The sequence below is a fragment of the Megalops cyprinoides genome, chromosome 3 (genome assembly GCF_013368585.1).
Source record: "Megalops cyprinoides isolate fMegCyp1 chromosome 3, fMegCyp1.pri, whole genome shotgun sequence".
Classification (NCBI taxonomy): Eukaryota; Metazoa; Chordata; class Actinopteri; order Elopiformes; family Megalopidae; genus Megalops; species Megalops cyprinoides.
The window spans coordinates 47,926,808-47,948,617 of NC_050585.1; the positions used below are offsets into that span (position 1 = coordinate 47,926,808).

Consider the following 21,810-nt stretch of genomic DNA (forward strand, 5'->3'; position numbering starts at 1 on the left):
GCTAATTTCTTTATGACATTGATGTTCCGGTAAGTTCAAGTAAAATACAGTGTAATGCAATCAGAAAATTACTGCACATTTCCAGAGAGTATCTGCAGCGTTTCAGCGAACTGTATTTAAATTGCAATTTGTGTCGCAAATTTTCTGTTCAAAGCCAAACAAGTTATTTCAATTCCTTTCCATGGTACCTGTTCACACCAGCTGCTGTATGATAGCACACCATAATCTGTGGTTCTGTTGCCGTGGCACAGAAATATGCCAGGTTCATTTTTGAAAGCATGTTTAACATGTGTTGATGTCACATTGACTTTATCCCTGAAGGCATTATTTAAGACTATGCCATTTAATGGGTCTATTGCATGCTATGGGTGCCCTGATATTTTGACAGACTGTCAGATTGACCTAATAATGGCTTAATATGTGCTTTCAGGCAATACAATCTTTCATTTCTGATATTACAGACCGATATTGTGATGTAACAACTCTGGCTGAAATGTAGTTCCATCAAATACCAGTGAACTTGAATATTTCAAGTGAATGTTGAAACTCTGATGAAAATGTAGCAACTACTGAATGTGTTCTGTAGAGCTAGCTAATGTAGCCTCTGTATAGCTCTGATATAGCTATATATAGCTCTGATTTTTTTAAAATGATGAAAAGCGTCACCCACCGCATAAGTTCCAAGGCCTGCTCAGTCAAACTCTAGAAATTTCTATACAACAAATCTGATGAACCATCTGAAAAGATGGTGACAGATGAAGAGTTAACATTACCGAGGCAATGCGGAGGAAACAGATGAAATTATCGACAGTTATTGACAAATTTGTGTGATGTCCAGGTTAGTATTGGCAATCTCATAAATTCTTTTTTTAAATGGCTATCTACATTCCTTTATACTAATCACAGTGGTTGCCATTGAACTGTAGTTTCTTTGACTACGGCTCCACAGCCTTGACTTTCTCATAGACCAATCCAGAAAGAGCGTAACTCCTGTGTTATTTCTAAAGAGCATGTGAACATTCACAAATAAAGCAGTATCCGATTTTGTTGAATGGGACTCTGAGTCTGTGTGGAGAGATGAGAAAACGGCGTAGATTTCTGAATCACTGTGTTGCTGCTGAACCCCTGCATTGAAGAAACTTCTCAGCTAGCAGGCAGATGATGGCCTTTATTCCACAGATCTCTCAGCAGGCAGGAGCATCTTCTTGTGGTGAAAAGGCAATGCAGGCTGTATCCTGAGGATCGCTCACTTAGCACGAATTTTGTAAAACATTTCAGCAGCACCAGTCCTGAGCAAAAGGGTGCTCAGTAAGGTTGTGCAGATTTTAAACAAGACCTGAATTGGTTGATAACCAAAGATGATTGACTCACTTCTGCTCCTGATGAAAAGAACATTGCGCAATTACGCTACACTTGCATAAGTGGAAAAATAGTGGAATTTATTAGGCTGTATGAGCAGGCTGTATCAGCCATTTTACATTGAGGATGATGTGTTACCTTATGAAATAAATTGAATCACGCTACACTCTTCAGCTGTCAGTTTATGTGAGAATGTGCATCCCAAGAGTAACCACATACCCTCTTCCATTCACTCAGTAAAAAATCAGTAGTGAGCTATATAAAACACATTTGGTTCTTAGACCATGTCATTACTTTCACCTTGCACAACACAAGACAGTGTTTCTGATTTTTTATTTATAAACGCATTCAGCTGTTAAATTGCTAAGGGATTTTGTTGTAAAATTAATAAATAGATCCCTTCTGTTATGGAATTTTTAACTACAGTGTTTTAATTTGGCAAGCAGTAGCCTTTAATGTTATATTCAGTTAGTGTTATTTTGCTTGTCTGATATCTGCTTGCTTAAATAATCTACTTTAATGAACTGATTATAAAATAACAGGGGAGTTGGAATTACAGATTATAAAAATACTTTCATTTGAAGCCTAATTCAATTTAAATTAGTTTTATACCCCACAATATCTCTTTTGCGTTTATTCTGCTTACTACCCACACTTTGGTGACAGTAACTGGGAAGAACGTGAAGTACAGTTATCGGGATGTAGTTTCTCAGGCCTCAAAAAAGAAACAAGCTTCCTGAACTATTGATATTGCAGCAGAATCAGCAGATATGGAAGGACAAAATCTGGATGTCAATATTGATCTAGAAACCCTGTATAGGGGCATCCCTGCTACCTCTGCTACTACCCCTGCGAGCTATGCCACGCCAGCAGATAACAGCAGCATACGTTACATTACATTATTGCCATTTAGCAGATACTCTTATCCAGCACGACTCACACAGGTTACATTTTTTTTTTTACATGTTACCCATTTATGCAGGTGGATATTTACTGAGGCAATTGTGGGTTAAGTACCTTGCCCAAGCGTACATGAGCAGTCCTCCAGCGGAGAATCGAACCGGCAACCTTTCGGTTCTTTCCGGTTCGACTCCTGCTCCTTACCACTATGCTACACTGCAGAACGTACATCCAGGCCCATCCTAATCTCTCTACAGAAGCACATAAGCCAAAGTCCCACCTCTTTAAGACAGCACTACCCTAAGGGCCTGCTTAAATCAAGCTCTTTGATCCAGCTGCCAATCAAGCATTCGCCTTGGGTTTCGTGTAGCCGTCATTTATCATTGTGCGCGGTAGCAGTTTTGCCCTTAAAATGCAATACAGCCGAGGTAATGGCACCACAGCTGGCTGTGGGGTCACAGCCCTGATGTAGTTCCACTCTGGAGTCCTGCGTAAGGCTGCAGCGCCGTGTCTCACGCTCTCTGAGAGGGAGGGAAATCAAAGAACGGGCGCTAAACACGTTTATACACAACAAAATGGCTCGTCTCATAATATGTCTTCAGCAGCCAAGTGCAAAGTGAGCCTCGGCAGATGTTTTGTCACACTCTCTTCATTCTCTCCTCCTTTCTTTTTTTTTTTTTTTTCCCTCACTCCCTTGACAGAGGCATTTTATCTTGTACCAATGAGGGGGAAAACTGAAGTGCTGAATTTCATTTAAGTGTAATAATAACCCAGACTGAGCTTCCAGCAACGTAGCCTAGTGTTGTAGGAAGAGGGAGTAGCTAGGGCACCCTTTCGTTTTAGTGCAGTGTCGGCCATCCTGTAGTGCTGTGAGATTGCCTGGTAAGAACAAAGATGGCTGTGTTTATGTTCCGAACTATATGGTTATTTGTTATCATTTAACATGTGACGTTACATCAGATGATGCAGTGAATATCGTAGCATATTAAATAGCTGAACTGTTTTGGAAATGTAGGTCTTGGGATCTGGTGGGAATCCAGTTTTTTTCCTCCCCACTTCAAAAGCGTTTAAAATAATTTGCATTTAGCATATAGTTAGACAGAAACAAACACAGCAAACAAACGGCGCTATTTTAAGGTTTAGGGTTTGATTTACGAAGTGGTTACAGATAGCAATTAATCCAGTCTTAATTACATTTAATGCTAATGCTCTAATGCCCTCTAAATTCCTCTGAATAAGGGCATCTGCCCAACACGTAGGCAAATGATAATTTAAATGAATAAGTCTTAAAATAACTTTTTTTAATGAACATTAAATAGTAAAATTGTGTTTTTTTTATTGTCAGTTTCTGCAAGGTTTATTAAAAGAAAAAAAATCAGGTCAAACAAAGTTGAAAGGGACATTACATAATCCAAACATGGAATGTGTGAAGGTCGGTCCCTCGGTGAGTCTAATTTTAAAACGTAGGACATTTTTCACAGCATGGAGTCACATCGCATCTGCTCATTTGTTAAACACCTTGAGGTTGATTTCATATTGATTGTTTGTTTTAATGTGTTCTGTGTTTATTCTTCATTTTGTGGGAGGGGGCATCTTTTCACCATTGTAACCGCTGAAACAATGTAGAGACCTGCAGTTACTGATTGGAGCACAGCTCCTAATGTGCATTGATAACTCGGTAGACAGTGCTTTCATAACATTGGCCTGAAGGCACTGTTCCCCCCCACTGGTGAATGTCATTGGACAGTGAGGTAATTTTGTGGAGAAATGAACAGGGGGCGGGCAACACTCATTGCATTAACCTTCCACCACCTACTATGCAGTGCGTCCATTTCTCTGTTATTCATGCCCTGTGATCACTCATAATGAAGTATCAATTTTCTGTCTATTTTTATGTAATTAGTATCCTAGGTCCCAATCAGGCTTGGTACTCTAAAGCAGCGTTTTCAGTTGAGTAGTGTCAATTTTATTTTATGTGGTAACATCATTTCTTCCCTTTTGATCATATCCTGCTCTTCATAGCCATATCGAATTATTGACTGACTTAAGATCTGAGGATTCTTCTTATTTTGCTAGTCACCTGATAGCCTTCTCATCACATACTGCTAAAGCTAAGCAAGGCAGAGTCCGATTAGTAATTGGATAGACCTTCTGGTCAAAAACAGGTTTCTGCCCAGTGCCCCGGTACAGAGATGGGGGGCAGTGTGTCATAAGAGGTGTCGTCTTTTGGACGAGACCTTAAACCGAGCACATATGGAAGAAGGGAGGGGTGTTAACCCCAGTGTCCTGGACAGGTTTCCAGTCTGGCTTTCTCCATCTGGCCACCTAATAACCACCCCCTGCAGGTAATTGGCTGTGTAATTCGTTTAATTCCCTTACCTGTGAGGAGCTGGTGCATCTGGAAAGCACCCTGGAGGAGGGCGAACCGCTCCAGGGTCCTCCCAAATCTGCTTACGATGAGAACTATTATCATAACCAACAGACCTGCTTTAACACAGACGGGACCTGTAATCACTGTAATATCTGTTGCAGAAGCCAAAGAATTAAAATTGTATTAGAAGCCATTAAAAATGGGGTGGGAGGGATAAATATTTCAGTGTTGCCAAAGATTTTTACCTTGATTGCGGCAGACTAATGCAGTGGCGTCATTTCTATGATTTACTTGTTGATGAATTTTCATGTGAACAGTAGATTCTCTCCCATGGCATGGGGATGATCGGAATGATGTTTTCATGAGCACCAGCCCCCCCAACCCCCCCGTGACTGTATTTGTGCACCTGATTATCTGGGCATGTTAATTTCCCGTGTTTCTTAAAGGATGCGAGTCACAAGTATGTGAGTTTACATCTGAGCTAATCAGAACTGCTCTCGAGATTCAGATTTGCACTCAGCGTTAACAATTTACACTGTCTTATTTGCAGAAGGAAATATGATCAGTCACAATGTGGTGCCATTAATTTTACAAATGTAATTGTTTATTCCACAGTAAACTTCCAAGACATGGTTCAGATAAAATTTATTTGTTAAAAGCAGACTTCGGTTTTTTCATGTATCCTTCCAAGTTGCACTATAGATCCCCCCCTCTCATAAAATGGTCAGAGTTGGCCCCATTACCAAATGAGTATCACCAGGGGGTTATCCTCTGTTGGCTTGGACACTGTCATTTTCTCATCATACAGTATATATATTTTCTTTTAACATTTCCACCCATAAATCCAAAGGAGAGCAGAGCCAAGAAAAAATGACTGGTAAATAAATGTGCCTATTGCATTTTAATTTTAGCAGATTTTGTTAAATTATTTGTCTCCCTCTTCCTCTGTCTCAGTAAGATCTAATTAGCACAGAGGCATGTCCACTCTCTCCATCTTGAGCAAGGAATCTCTCTCTCTCTCTCTCTCTCTGTCTTGCAGGGATGGCCGTCTCTCTTTATGACCCTCATCTGTGAAGTTAACACCTTATGGCAGCCTCTCTCACTCATTTTTGCACTGCCAGCAACACATAAATTATTGCGCTTCACTGTTTACTTAAAGAGAAACAGACATCTTGAAATGCACGCCAAATACACTCAGCAATTTGTAGTTATGTTACATTTTTTTTTTTTTTTTTTTGCACATTCATTCTTGCCCTAAAGTCCTGTCCTCTGGGCTCCATGTTGACTGTGCTATACATGGTGAACATCTGACAGTATGGAATTGGAGTCTCTTGAATGGACACCCTCCAGAACAAGCATCTCAGTTTTATTGTAATAATAGCAAATGCTTATTGTACTGTTCTGCTGTTGGAATCCATGATACGGTATTTAATTTGATGTCTGTTTAGCTGCCTGCTTTGGCCCCAGTGGTGCTGAGGCGGTTAGGGCAGTGGTACTTGTCCACTGTGGAAAGAAATTAAAATGGCCTGAAAAATGAAGTGGAGCCAACGCTTAAACTGTCTGAAATACTAGAAATGGGGCAGAGGACACCAGCAGTCCTCCGTCAGGACACAAGTCTGCCCATGAGCGCATGTTTTCATAACAAGCTTCAGATATTTTAAGATGCATATTTAATAAAACTTACCACACATCAGCTGCACAGATTGCTCAAAGGCCTTAACATCTCCAGCTCAAAAGCTCTCTGGTTACCACTGGACCTACCATCGTAGTTCCTCCACAATATCTGGCACTTGAAAGGAAGGCAAGTCTCTGTGGCTCTTTCTGGTACTGTGAGATCATTTTTAGGATCCAAGTTGTTTTATTCGCTTGGAAAGATTCAACACACTGGAGGATTTGGGAAGACTGCTACGTTTCCCTGGACCCTGAACATAAAGCCTTGAATACTGTCAGCCTCTACAGCTGTCTGCTGTACCAAGGCCCCCGAACCAACGGCTTTGTATGGGTGGCACTGATGTAAATCACTGCTTTTTCCCTTTCCGCAAATCATCCCTGAAAGCAGCTTAACCACCGTGCTACTCCCATCACCCGTATCTTTCATCTTTAACTTGGGGGGGTGTGGGGGGGCGGGGGTGTGGGGTGTGGAGAGGGGTAAGGGACCGGTGAGCATTTTTATTACATCAGCTGCCTTGAAGTGCCTCTTTAATCTGGTTTTCAGGTGTGGAGGATGCTCCCCCCCCGCCCCCCCCCCCTCAGCCATGTAAACCATGTATTGCCTGTAACTTTTATCCGCCATCGCTGAAGCTTGGTGCTGCCATTCCTTGTTGTCACTGCACTGATGCCCTGGGGGGAACGGGCGCTGTTTGAACTCTATTTAGAATATATGCATTGGTGTGTGTGTGTGTGTGTGTGTGTGTGTGTGTATGTATGTATGTATGTATGTATGTATGTATTGCCGCATGTGTGTGCATGTGCACGTGTGTATGTATGCACATGTGTGTGTGTGCGCTTGTGTGTATGCACGTGTGTGTGTGTATGCACGTGTGTGTGTGTGTATGCGCGTGTGTGTGTGTATGCGCGTGTGTGTGTGTATGCGCATGTGTGTGTGTGTGTGTGTGTGTGTATGCACGTGTGTGTGTGTGTGTGTGTGCACAGTGAATCTGTTGCTCATTAATGCAACATCCACAGCCATCTGTGTCTCTTTTTTCTGCACTTGGTGGGAGGAACGGCGATGTGACAGTGCATTTTATGTTTGTTTTTTTAACAGTAGATATTGCTGTCCTCTTGGCTGCCCCCATCATTTCGCTGCGGTCCGGGCTGCCCACTCTCTCCTCGCTGCCTTTCCAAAGTCCCACAGTGACCGGGAGGGTGAGCGGACACAAGCACGGCTGTGTCAGCTCTGTCCCTTCCTGCTGCAATGAGCACAGAGCTGTGTGTGTGTGTGTGTGTGTGTGTGTGTGTGTGTGTGTGTGTGTGTGTGTGTGTGTGTGTGTGTGTGTGTGTGCCCGTTTGTTGGTTGCACTACATCTACGGCTATTCGCCACCTTGTACCATGTGGTACACCTTATCCAATCAGAATCAGACTTTATTGGCCAAGTATGCTTTTACACGTACAAGGAATTTGACTCCGGTTCCAATGTCTCTCATAGAGCTTTTTTTCAATGTCAAGGTGACAACAACAAATACCATCCAACAGAAGCGGTACAACAAACAACAACAGCAGGACACATAACAGTCAAACCTGAATGTGGAGCCGAAGAATCCAACAACCGATAATATGATATTCAGATATTTTATTGAATGTTAAGAGGTACACATGCTACAGACATGTTTAGATTTCTTAGGCGGGTCTGACGATTTGGCTTTTATGGGATGCCATATTGGCATTTGTTTTCTCTTAATTCATTTTTTTCCCCCAGAGTATCCCTCACAATCTGAGTTACATGCAAGCATCTGTCCTCTCTCATACACTACGTTGATTTAATATACATTTGTTCCAGGCTCTTTTGTTTTGTCATTTGCCAGTTTCAGTGTTAAATTTGTGATTACAAGCTTTTTGCACCTGTGCATGGGCAACAGTAACCAGAATATCGGGTGTTCGAATTCATACCTAGGCCTTTGAGCAAGATGTGTAATCTGAGTTTATGGCTCTGTATAAATGTATGTGTAAAACGTGAGCTATCTGTGTTACTGTGGAGAAAGGTGCTTGAGAATATGAGCGTTTTTTCCTGTCTTGTTTTCTGTTCTTCTGCGTTGGAGTAAGGTGCGCCTTGGTGAAGGATTGCGTGTCTCGCTTTTCACATGCTACCGTCCCGTGGCCTCGCAGTCTCAGCCCGCAGGAATTCGATTGCAGCTGACAGATGAGATGAAAAGGAGGGGAACGCAGTCAAGTCCTCCAAATGATCGACATGAAGGATAATTGAATCCCATTTATTGGTGTTAATGAGGCTTAAACTTTTTTTTTTCTTTAATGAAATTGGACATCGTAGAAGGAATCTCGGTGCTCAAGGAGCCAAAGTAGAGAGGAGCGATTTTTAAATGAAATGCTGATTAGACTATTTTTAAAGTGTTTGATATATTTGTTCTGGAAATGCGTAATATTTTGTGCCAAATAAGATTAGTATTGTGGATCTATCTAGATGTCCTTTGCCTATTTAAGTTTTTCGTAGTCTTTCTGGGAAGCACACTTTGAAGTTTTGACTGTTTCATTTTTATTCGACGGAAATTGCAATGTGGTGGAAAGCTTTTTTCTCCCTGTACTGTACACAGTGTACCCCCACAACCTAAAAAAAGGCATAATCCAGGCTTTTGTTTTCAGCAGCAGTCAGTAGTCCCGAGTTTGCCTGAATATGTACTTAAAAGATCAAACTAATGATGCTTTATTTCACTCTCTGCGTTTCTTAGTTTTGTTTCAGAACGTACGGGATGCGCCTACATGCTAAATAAACTGCTTTTCATGCCTGAGTTTGCAGTGTCCCCTCATTTCACTTTTAAGTTGCTTCCCTGTAACTTAAGAACGACATGCCACTCTGCACTGTGGTAAAATGAACGGAACATGCGTCTGTGAGCACAATTTGAAGCGGCCAGAACATGTACATGGAAATGTGAAAGGGCAAGACGGGATAAACCTCATCTCAGAATTTCAAAGTTACTACCATAACTACCCTGATGACAGACTGTAATGCAGGATATGTCAACAGCACGGCAGACCTAAGTAATGCGTGCGGGGTGATGGGAATTGGCCCTTTTTTTCCCTGCAGAGTGCAGTGCGGATGTAAAAAAAAAAAAAAAAAAAAAGTAAAGAAGGCAGCTTGGCAGGTAGAGAGATTGAATGTGATGTCTTGGGTTCTGGGTGTTGAACGGGGCCCACGGTGGGCAGTTGGTTCAGAGTTGACGTATTCAGGGGTTTGACAGTTGCATCATCTGAAGAGCCTGCACGTGATCTTGCAGCTTTGTCTCTTTTTATATATGTATATACTTTCTCAGACAAAGGCTTTGGCGTAGCATGTGAGCTGTTCTTATTCTCAGATTCAGTAGACACTCCTCTGTTGAACTGGTGGAACCGTTAGGAAGCTCTGAGAATACTATACACGGAAATCAATTAGAGCCTCTTAATTTGGACAGTTATATACTTATTAATTCTGCAGCCATAAAGAAGATTTAACTCTAGGTGATTGCTGAGGGTATATATGTCAGCTGCAGCTGTGTTGTGGACAGCAAGGAGGTTGATTTCTGCATATTACACAGTTTACTGGCAGACCGTGCCAGTGCTCTGCTGAATGTCAGTGCCTTATGACTGAAGGATTGGCAGTCATATGTGTGATTTTCAGCAATAACAGTCTGCTGGTAAAGTATGCCGTACCAAATAAAAGTGTGATTTACTGATTTAATTTTTTCTTGTTCTTTGCATTTCAAAATGAATCCTGTAATGATACACTGTATGTTAGGCTCAGTCACACGCTTCACAGTTCAGGTAACAGTTTTCTACTTTGGAAGCTGTGGGGTTTCCATACGGTATGTGTATCTTTATATGCTGCTCTACTCCAGATATGTGTGATATGAATCTACGTAGCTGGACACTCATTTTGAAAATCGGATTCGTGCAGATGTTGGAGTGTTTTGCAGACAGACATTTTGTGTGAAAAGGGTTTTGCAGCGGGCCACTTGTCAGGTCAGCCTCATCCTTGGAAGATGAGGAAAGGTGTTGCCCAAGCTCAGCTTTTAATATGTGGACACCTCCTTCCTAGGGTAACTGCATGCAAACAACCCCTTCCTGGGGGTAGCGGTGAAACACACTGTCTGCTCTCAACAGAACGGTGGCCTAGAGGAGTACCCCGAAAATGGGACGGGGTGGGAAAGGATGTGCTTAAAAAAAGAGTATCTTCTAATTGTGGGCGGCAGTGTAGCATAGTGGTTAAGGAGCAGGACTCGTAACCGAAAGGTTGCCTAACCCACAGTTGCCTCAGTAAATATCCAGCTGTATAAATGGATAACATTGTAAAACAACTGTAACCTATGTAAGTCGCTTTGGATAAAAGCGTCTGCCAAATGAATAAATGTAAATGTAATTGTTGATGGGTTTTTTTTGTACTTGGGAAGAAGACCCACTAGATCCTCTACTCTATTAAAATCTCCCATTTTGAAACACCAAAAGAAAAACTTGGGCCTGCATTCACTTTCATACTTAGAAAAAACGCTTTTATTTCTACAACAGACTGCTGCCACAATCAGTTCGCAATAACAGTAAAAATAGATGAAATAAAATTGTAGAAAAGCATGAAAGCTCTTTTTGATTCGGCCTGCTGACTTCAAACTGCATGTGTTAGTGTGAAGCTGGTAACAGCGTATTAATATATGAGGACGTGCTGTGATGGATGGCCTCTCTCCAAACGGACATGAGCTAAGCGCTCTCTCCCTCTCTTTCCTCTGAAGATCCCTGGTGGAGGACGATGACCCTCACATGAAAGTGTCCCTTGGGAGTGAGATGGGCGTCTCCGCCCACCTACAGGCTTCAAAGACAGGAAACACCCGCTTCTTCACGAGCAACACCCAGAGCTCCGTAGTCTTGCAGGTGAGTACTGCTGGCAGGTGATGTAACTGCTTTGGATTCGGAGGGAGGGTTTGTCAGTGTCATTAACCTGGAAAGAAGGAAACATTGGAAATCTGCTCATGGAAGTGTGGTAGAATTCACATGGTCTTTTCTTGCTGTTAACAACCTACTTAAATACCCACGTCTCCCAGTTAAGTGAAGACCAGCAGAATTACTGCATCATATAATTAGTATTCCAGTGAAGGCTGTTGGCAAGGCAGGGCCTGGCAGGTTTAACCAGCCCTCCAGCTGCAGTAACCCACTGAAGCGAAGCTTGCACAGCTGGCTTGGCCGTAACCAATAGCGTGTGTCGTTCCTAGGTTGAGCGTTCTCTGCTCGTCATTTCTGTTCCCAGAGGACGGTTACAAGGTGCCTCCTCAAAGTCAAACCAGAGTTCTGCGTCTCAAAAATGTTAGGAGACGGAAAGGCGGCTGTACTATTTTTCACCACTTTGGCTTTCATAACCTAGACTACCAAACGAGCCTAGACTGCAGTACGAAGATAGACTGGGAAGTGAGCCGAGCGCTTTTGTTCGAGTCTATCTGAGGTGGTTGTGGTACTGTGCAAAGTGTGGGGGCCGCGAGCGGGAGAATATAGACGAGGATAATCCGAAAGAGTGAGCAGACAATGCGCTCCTGGGCTGTAACCCCCTCCCAGCCGGTGATAGTTGTTTGATAAGCCCAGGTTTTTTCGCCCGCCCTCTCTCCCCTCTTTAAGCGCTGTAATTAAACGGCGCTGTCAGATGAAGCCAGCTCCACCATCTGCCCCAGCCAGTTCCCAGCGGTAGAAGTCAAGGTCGGGTGGGCGAGGCTGAAGGGCCTGGCTCTGCAAACATGGCGGCGGCAGACCGCCTTTATCATCGCCTCTCCCGCCTGCTCTGCAACGGGCTCTGTTTACGCCTCTTTTCATGTTGCTTTTGCCTCGCGGTTGAAGGACGCTTTTCAAGTACAGATGCAGAAAGCGTCAAAAATTTAAGTTGAAAGAGACGGAAACGTTCCCTCATCAGATCTCAACAGCCGTTTGCTGTCATCTAGGATCTTAGGATCTTGTGCCATGTGAGATTTAGTCAGTGTTTTCGGTTTCTCGTTGAACCTTTTAATGTACGGAGTTTATTATCCCTCCAGTTAATAGGTTCTCAATTAGTTATGTTGGATGAGTGTATTTAGACATTTAGAAAGTCAGTCCTGTTGTGTTCATAATGTTTTGTTGTGGTTTACAGTGATAGCTAGCATAATCTTGCTCATTTTGCAATACCAGTGTTGTTCTGAAGTGATTGCTAAATTATGCCTTTCATTTTTGAGAGCTCTCCTTATTTGAATGAGGATTATGATGGTTTTTTTTTTTTTTTCTTTTTCACCCAACTTGGAGTCGCCAGTTTTTCTACCGTGGGCTAGCCTCTTCGCACACCCTCTGCGCACACACAGGGGTGCTGAAGCAAGATGAAAGCAAATTCATATTGTTCACAAATAATTCATGTATTTCCAGAAAACACAAGGATTGCATGTATTCACACCCCTGTAGTTAGTATTTCCTAAATCATCCTCTGGCATGGTTTATACTGACAATGGTTTCTGGCATTTCTGTATATAAACACACACACACACACGCACTATGCTGTGACCCAACTGTGCACTGAGCCCTGTTAGGGGAAAATGGCATGAGATGTTGATACTCTAGTATACCTGATGCCTCTAGTATTTGATATTTATTTTACGTGTAGTATTGTGATGTATTTTGGATTCTGTGGACTGTTGTATGGTAGTGTACTTGGGCTTCTGTCGGATTTTGGAAGGTAACTTGTGGTAGGCCTCGAATAGCATTATGCTCACACTCACTGGTCTGGGAGTGTCGTTAGCCTGGTCTAACACCGTTGCTCATTTAAATTGAATGGATACACTTATGTTCTACTGTGCTGGAAGTCTCTCTGGATAAGACCGTCTGCTAAACGCATGTAGTGTAAGGCGGTGTGATTTTGAATTGCGATTCTAAAAGTGCTTTAGGGTCGTGATAAATTGCCAGGAGTGTGAAGAGAGCTATAAAAGCCTTAATTTTGTGGAGGAATGTTCCTTCATTTGTCCTTCTGCTCAGGATGAATAGGTAGAACAGGGTTTTTGGCAAGGTGCTGGTGTCTCATGCAAGGACGGAAAAAATACCATTCCGTTCATACTCTCGTAGGCAAAGGTGTGGAACCGTAGGTGTGCTCAGTTGGACAGAAACGGTGGCAGATATTGGGTGAATTGTGCCAATACGTGTTATCAGCTTGTCAAGGTGACGGAGCTCTCCAAAGATACAGTGATGTCAGGACCATCTGTTGTTCTCGTCATTTCAAACCATAATAGCCGTTAATCAAATTAATCATTCCAAGCTCGGGGGGGATGGGACTGGTGAAACGTGAGCCGTGTGGATCTGTGACTGTGTGAGTGGGTGATTTACAGTACGCGTAAGTTTGTGTGCGTGCATAGGCGTGTGTGTATGTGTGTGTGTGTGTGTGTCTCTCAGCACGCATGCATGAGCGCGTGACTGTGTGGGTCTAGTGTGGGCGTTACACGACTGCTAGTCACAAGGGCTGAAATGTCCACACATTAATTGAACAAGCCCCAGGAAGTGTCAGATGGGTTTGTGTCTACTATGGCTCAGCACACTGACAGCGAATACAAGGCCAGGTGTGCTTTTTCCCTTTTTTACCTCCTACCTACCTCCTATCTGCAGGGTGTTCCCCGCTTCACTGCAGGCAGCCAATCAGCACGAGCCTAACAGCTTTGGCGTGACCTCATCCGAGGTCAGCATCTGATTCGGAGAATTCGATGCGTTATCGATCACCCTCAGAATAACACACAGACACTGCGGTTTGATGAAACTGGTTTTCTTTTTGTTTTGTTTCCTTCTTTTTAACACTCTTCATACTTCACTACCTTTTCAAGTCCTTTTGAAATGCAATTTTCCTGTGTAAGGAATAACCAGTAACAGTGTTAATCATTTTCAACACAAGGACACTAGAGCTCTAACCGCTTTCATGGGGTGTCTGCTCAGTTATTGGGCACTTCAGAATCAATAGAGGAGAAAAATCGATGGCTTCAGTGAAACCAGTTTCCTCCCTCTCCAGCTTTTCTTTTTTTCTGGTTTCAGTGTGAATGTGTAAATAGAGCTGCTTAGAGGCTGAAATATGACCCAGTGAATGCAGCTCTCAGCGGCCTTTCGCCTCTGTATGTTTGATTATGTTCATAAAAATGCGGTGATTAATCGCTGAGCGCTCTGCAGGTGTGGAAACTGCCCTGCGCTGGTTTAAAATCTCTCTTCTTGCCCTGGACAGCGGAAACTAGATTCCCAGCTATAGAGTCATCTGTGGGAGAGCTTATATAGAGACGTACCAGACTGCATCACTACCAGGACAAAGACACGTTGCTGGATCAACGCATACTGTATAAGGCCGTCAAACAGAGATACCGCCAACAGTCAAGTGGCAGATCATTTTTACTGTCAATACCGCAGCATCGCAGTGTTTTATGAATCGTGTTTTGATATTTTTAAATAGCATACCTTGTTATGAAAAACATACAGTGCGCGACGGGTCTTTCCATTTTTTTGCTGTAACTGCCATATGTTTGCAGGTGTGTTTTTGCCTGCTCACCACAGTGCAGTATGTTAAGGCAACATGAATTGTGTTGGAAGATTTTTCTTACGGTTTATTTTCGAAGAGCGTAACCTATCGCAAAGGCATTCAGCATGTCACGGATCGTTGTGTTTCTTTCTCCTGTCACTGGCGTGTGGTTGCAAGCGCTTTGTTGTGTTGGCAGCATAGAAAAAAAAAAAAACAAGAGCATTTTCTTCTCAAGACCGGAATGCCTGTAGGTGTTTTGTGTACAGTGCGCAGTGGGACTTGAAAATGAATGGTAATCAGAGTTTGCCATTACGTCCTGAGTCCTGGCTGTGGGAAGCATTGTGCTTTTGTTTACCGGAGAGTAAATGCCAGCTTGAAATCGTTAGTATAACAAATAGCGCAGTCCTACAGTCGTTTATAGAAAGTGACCTGATGCAGCCAACTAACACGTTTTAAAAATAATGTTTCCTAAACTGTGGTTTATCAAAGAGTACAGTAAATGGGTGCCTTTGTAATCGTGTTAGGTTTGAAATGAGGCTGTTATGTAGAGTCCTGTTCCATCGTGCCCACTGAAAGTTTAAAAAAAGCCTATGTCCCCAGTTCCAGTTTATCCTCACAAGGATTTACACGAGAAATACGAACCTCATTGCTGCCCAAACACTTCCCACAGGCCTGAAAATGCAAAATTGCGTGATGCGAGGCATTTATTTAGAGTTAAGTGACCACTTCTTATGTAAGCTTTTTGCCAGTTTATGAAATCATTTACTTATGTGTATTTCAGTTTTTTGCATAGCCTCGGCTCCTAAGGGGTTTGTGACTTGAGTTTCCGCAGTTCTGAAGTATCTGTTAAAGTCAGGCTTGCTCCTGCATAGACCGCGTTTCACCAGGTGGGGATATGCACTGTGATGCACTTTTTCATGCTGTCTTCAACCTCATTATTCTGACTATTGCATGAGCCACAATGTACCTCTGGGGGATTGTGACCGCGCACTATCTCAGCCTGCCCTTCGGGTGGCGCCATTGCCCTCGGACGAGGCGGAGCTCCCTCTCCCTCCCTCCCTCTGTCTCACGGGCCGGTTTCCCCTCCTTCGCAGGGATTCGACCAGCTGAGGATAGAGGGATTACTCTGCGACGTAACCCTAGTGCCGGGAGACGGAGACGAAGCTTTTCCAGTTCACCGTGCAATGATGGCCTCCTCCAGCGACTACTTCAAAGCCATGTTCACAGGTAAGGAGACCCACCTGCGCCAACTGGCCTCCGATTCATGGGCACCCGCACTCTGCTACAGGAAATTAGCGCAGGACCAGATGGGTGGAGTAATGTCTTCTTTCTCTGGCAAGACCCTATGCACTAGAAGGCTGTTGTTGAATCCACAGTGCTGTTTCAGAGGCGGCTCTGTGGGTCGTGTCTTTGTTCAGATTTCCTGTGCTTACTTAACAATCATTAACATTCATTGTGGATGTGAATGTTATTTGCCTGTCGGTGTCCTTAAAAAGGGGCTTTGCTAAACAGCACTTCACAGAGTCACAGCAGGGCCTCTCAAGGACTTCATTTCCTCCATTTTTTTTCTGGCCACATATTTCACCTCAAATTATAATGGGATTTTTTTTTTTTTTTTGGAATGTGATGTTTTTGATTGCTGGGGCCTGTTGGTATTTGTTCACGCCTTGCAGTGCTGTCTCATTTTTGTTTTGTTTTGTTTAAATAAATGAATGAAAAAACAGTCAAATAAAAACTAGTTGCAATGAAGAAAGTCTGGGTTGCCATGCACATTCAGGTGTTGCACTGGTTGGGCAGACTACCCTTTGTGTGTGTTTACCATACTGATTGGCCTAACAGGGTAAACACACTATCTTTGCAGGAGGAGATGAATCACAGGTGCTCAAGACAAACTGAATCAGGAATGAAGCAGGATTTTTCTTAGTTCATTGTAGGATGGGCAAATGGGTAAACTGTGGTGTAAGGATAAAGTGAGCATCTTAAATATTTCAGAGGGGGCGGTAAATTTAATATTAATGTCGTGTAGAAAATGAAAATGGATGTGCATATACTTCAGTCAGAATCCGTCTCTGTATAATCTAATCAAATCAAATCTGAGGCAAAATAAATTCTTGTTACTGTGATCCTCTCATGAATTATAGGTAGGAATAGTAACATTGTATGAATTTGGGTGCATTCTTTTAACACAGGCACTATTGTTGACTGTTGAGAGAATTCTCGGGGCATTCCAAGCGTTCTGCGCCCAAATTAATCTTATTCATCAGATTAGCCTTGAACAGTGGCCGTCAGTAAAATTCAGATATGTGGTGTGTGTGTGTGCCTGCTTGTCTCTCTCTCCAGACTTCCGATTGGGGGTGGGGGGATTGGGGGGGCATCCATGATCTGCTCAGCACATCTCCTGTTTTAATTCTAATCTCAGGTGGAATGAAGGAACAAGACTTAATGTGCATCAAGCTCCACGGCGTTAACCGAATAGGCCTGAAGAAAATCATCGATTTCATATACACAGCCAAGCTCTCCCTTAACATGGAGAACCTGCAGGACACCCTGGAGGCAGCCAGCTTCCTCCAGATCCTCCCTGTACTGGATTTCTGCAAAGTCTTTCTCATATCGGGGGTAAGGCCAGCCCCCTTGTCTGCCTGTCTAGCGTGTCAATTCTCATTTATCAGCATCAGCCACCGCCAATGGGCAATACCTTTGTCTTTTGTCTCCCGAAAACCTCCATTGAGGATCTGGTAATGGATGAGACTTTCAGAGTAATTGCATATGTTCGACCCTCGATTTTGACAGGGGTGGGAGCACATTTGTTCCCGAGGTGCCTGCCTTTTTTGTGAAATTGAAGCTCCTGGGAAGTCATCTTGGCTTCATTTGTCTGACTGTTTGATTGGTTTTTACACATTTTCACTGCTTTTCAGTTGGCAAAAAAAAATGTTAGAAAGAATTTTGCTGTGACAGAAACCAGCATCAGTTTGACACTCCGGCTGTAGGCTCCGTGGTGACTGTTGAAGGGGCCTCTACTTTTTACTGTATGGAACGGTTGGTGTTGTGGTAACATGTTTTTCGTTTTGTTTTGTTTAAGCAGATTTGTTAGTGCTGCTTCATCTGGGTTTCCTCACCATATGGTTGCTTGCACAATTCATTGAGGAGTTTGTGCTTGAAAAATGACTGTTGCTCCATGAATTGATTTGATCCATTTATTTTAATGCATTCATACATGTTGGATTTTGCTGCATAGCTCACTATAGCACATGAAAATGGATTCTCGCATGGACGAAGTAGCAGTGGCAGTACTATGGAGAAGTAGCAGCAGCACGGTAGTTGTCTTTTCATGTATCTGCCCCAGAAAATTGAGTAGCGTAGCCTTATTGGCATGCCTTCCTCCTTATCTTGGTGGCAGGTCTCCCTGGACAACTGCGTGGAGGTGGGCCGCATCGCCAACACGTACAACCTCACCGAGGTGGACAAGTACGTCAACGACTTCATCCTGAAGAACTTCCCCTCGCTGCTGGGCACGGGGGAGTTCGTCAAGCTGCCCTTTGAGCGGCTGGCCTTCGTGCTCTCCAGCAACGGCCTGAAGCACTGCAGCGAGCTGGACCTGTTCAAGGCGGCCTGCCGCTGGCTGCGCTACGACGACGGCCGCATGGAGCACGCCGCCAAGCTGATGAAGAACATCCGCTTCCCGCTCATGAGCCCGCAGGACCTCATCAACCACGTGCAGACGGTGGACTTCATGCGCACCAACAACACCTGCGTCAACCTCCTGCTGGAGGCCAGCAACTATCAGATGATGCCCTACATGCAGCCCGTGATGCAGTCAGAGCGCACGGCCATCCGCTCTGACTCCGCCCACCTGGTGACGCTGGGCGGGGTCCTGCGGCAGCAGCTGGTGGTCAGCAAGGAGCTCCGCCTCTTCGACGAGAAGGCCCACGAGTGGAAGGCGCTGGCGCCCATGGACGCGCCGCGCTACCAGCACGGCATCGCCGTCATCGGCAACTTCCTGTACGTGGTGGGCGGCCAGAGCAACTACGACACCAAAGGAAAGACAGCGGTGGACACTGTGTTCCGCTACGACCCGCGCTGCAACAAGTGGATGCAGGTCTCCTGCCTCAACGAGAAGCGCACCTTCTTCCACCTAAGTGCCCTCAAGGGACACCTCTATGCAGTGGGTGGGCGGAACGCTGCGGGAGAACTGGGTGAGTGGAGTCGTCCCGCTATAATGCCAGGGCCAGTACAGGAGCAGGTGTCGAACTTCACAACGGGGGCAGCACTGTAGCATGGTGGTTAAAGAGCAGGACTCGTAACCGAAAGGTTGCCTGTTCGATTCCTCACTGGGGCACTGCTGCTGTACCCCTGCTGTACTTAACCCACAATTACCTCAGTAAATATCCAGCCATATAAATGGATAACATTGTAAAAAAAAAAAAAAAAAATTAACAGATGTAGGTCACTGTGGATAAGAGCGTCTGCTAAATGGCAATAATGTAATGTAATAACATGTGGAGTCAGACTGCAAAAGCACAAGAGCAGACTTCCCTGTCAGCTCCCTGGACGGGCCACGGCTCTGCACATCCACTGACATCGGGCTGGATTATTGTTATTTTATTTTTCAATAAAAGCAGTTTGCGTGCGGGCCAGAACTTCTTTCAATTGAAAATTGGGTCACACAGCTGTGGAAATTGCCTGCCTGTATCGCGAAGATACGGAGTGTCGGTTCGGGCACTTTGAAAAGCCAAATTTGCCTCAGTGCAGGAGAACTGTGGAGCTGAAGCGCTGAAGTGCATTATACTGTTTTTGCGGGTTAATTGCTACTCTGACTCTCACTTCAACGGAAAGTATTGCCAAATCAAGTGGAATTTTATTTAAAAAAAACAGCAATCAGTCAAGAATAATGTCATTCACAGGACATTGTTACAGCACTTTAGCCCGTAGTCTTAGTTAACAGTGCACAGAAGCAGCAACTTATGGTTTAGCTTAGATTTTTCCTCCCCTTGTGTTCAGCTCAATTTGATGTGTTGGTCGCAGCCCCACTTGATGAACAATCCTTCTGTTAAAATGGCAGTGAAGCTGAGAAAGATGGTATAGGAGGTATGTAGATGGTATAGACTTCTGGGTTTTGCTTGCTTTAGCATTGTGTCCCAGCTTTTTCTGTGCCAGCCAGCAAAAACCTGGCGTAGTATGTAGCATGAACTTAACTTCATAGTACTCGAAGGTCACACGAAAACCATTGAGGGTCACAGCAGTTAGAATCCAGTAATCTACAGTACAGGCCAGGTTCATTACTTTGGAAGGTCACGTAACTTTCGCACATTTCTGGGTGGAGCATTCTTCATTTGGGCCTGGTTCCACAGAAGGGCGGGGCCAGGATGGTGGTGGTGGTGGTGGTGGTGGTGGTGGTGGTGGTGGTGGTGGTGGTGGTGGTGGTGGGGGGGGGGGGGGGGGGGGGGGGGGGGCAGTGGCAGCAGAGAGGCTGAGGGTGGCGTAGGGAGGCCCCCTCGCAATGCGGCCGGAGGTCAGATGAGAGGACAAGGCGGGCAGGGGAGAGGCCTGCTGGAATGTGTGTAATTAGCGTGCCTGTGCACTGTGGGCAGACACCCTGTCTCAGAGGAAGAGGAGCTCCAACGCACGGCCAGGCCCTGCACCCAGGGCCCTGACCCACTAAGAAAAGCATTCATATTTATAGAGCCCCAAAAAAAAACCCTTAGCCTCAGCTCCACACCGCAACAGCTCTCAAAACACTGAACGGCTATATCATCGCACGACCATTATCGTCATTCATCATGGCCGTTGAGTGTGGCCAAGCCGGTTCCAGTGTTCTCATTATTTATTTCGTGGCCAGAGTGCTCCAGGTGAATCTCCCGCCTTCTACTGCCTCACAGTAACCCTTCCTCAACTTTTCAAATTTGAAAATTAGCCTTATAAAAGTTTGTTTTTAAGATGTTGAATGTTTTCAGATTTTTTTTGTCAGAGATGTTTTGGTCCTGGATGCTCAGAATAAGAGGCTTTGCATCTCTCCTCTATAATACACTACATGAGTTAAGTTGTCATATGTCAGTGTCTCTGCTTTTTGTATTAAATGAAGTGAGCTTCGCTTGGTCTGTCTAAGGCAAAGCTGTCTGTGCTTAATGGTTGAATGAACTCCTGCTCTCATTATATGCTGGTCACTGTGGCCCTCCCTGGGAGAGGACAGCTTTCAGACCGCCACCTAATACATCCCCCCTGCTGCTAATACAGAGCAGGGCGTGCTCTCCTGTACATGAAATCCCTATGGAATCACATTAGCGGAATTGCAAAAGGGAGCAGAAATGCGCTACCGTATTAAGCAGCTTGGATTTGCTAATGGTATTGTGGTGTAGTCGTGTCGTTTTATTGGATTTGCAGAAGAACAAAGGAGAGCTGCTTGGTGATGCAGCGGACACTGTAAACAGAGGTTAGCGAGGGATGGATACAGCTCACCCAGATGTTATTTTGAAGTTGTTTTTTTTTTTTTTTTTGGGAGTTGAGGTTTTTTGTTTCCCAGCGGTGACATCTAATCCAGGAATGTGCTGGGAGGCCAACTTAAGGCTTGCTGGTTTTGACCGTTTCTGTAATGTTTTGGGAACGTTTCTCTCCGACGAGAGAATGCACTTGCGTGTTCTTGTTGTTTATTCTCCGACTCGAGACACGGCGCTCTTTGGAAGTGAAGCAGCAGTGAAGTGCGTGGTAGTCAGGTAAACGCTGTGTACAGTAGCGCCGTTGCGTAGGGCATTTTCGCCTTCAGCCTGTTCTCGGTTATTATGCAACGGAGCCCGGCGCCACCCACTCCCCGCCCTCACACCTCCTGCTCCGCGTCTTTGTGTGCGCAGAGGCCCCTACAAACAGACGGGATCTCTGCAGCTTACTTTAGCCGTCTTTGACTCTTCTCACAGCCAACCTGCGGGGCCTATTTTATGCCTCTGTTTGTTCTTGTTATTTTTCACTTGGCCTACTTTTCTGCTAATGCTTTCATTTTTTTTTTTG

The 21,810-nt window shown here is 44.4% G+C and overlaps 1 protein-coding gene across 3 annotated transcripts in view; it reads left to right on the top strand.

Moving 5' to 3' along the window:
- The window catches only part of LOC118775376 (kelch-like protein 13), a 47,485-nt gene that overhangs the window by 21,297 nt on the left and 4,378 nt on the right, over positions 1-21,810 (top strand). For all 3 annotated transcript variants that reach the window (XM_036525272.1, XM_036525273.1, XM_036525271.1), the window contains 4 exons: positions 11,060-11,198; positions 15,909-16,041; positions 17,234-17,430; positions 18,212-19,007. In XM_036525272.1, coding sequence (XP_036381165.1) covers positions 11,060-11,198; positions 15,909-16,041; positions 17,234-17,430; positions 18,212-19,007 — 1,265 coding nt within the window. The remainder of the gene's footprint in view (positions 1-11,059; positions 11,199-15,908; positions 16,042-17,233; positions 17,431-18,211; positions 19,008-21,810) is intronic.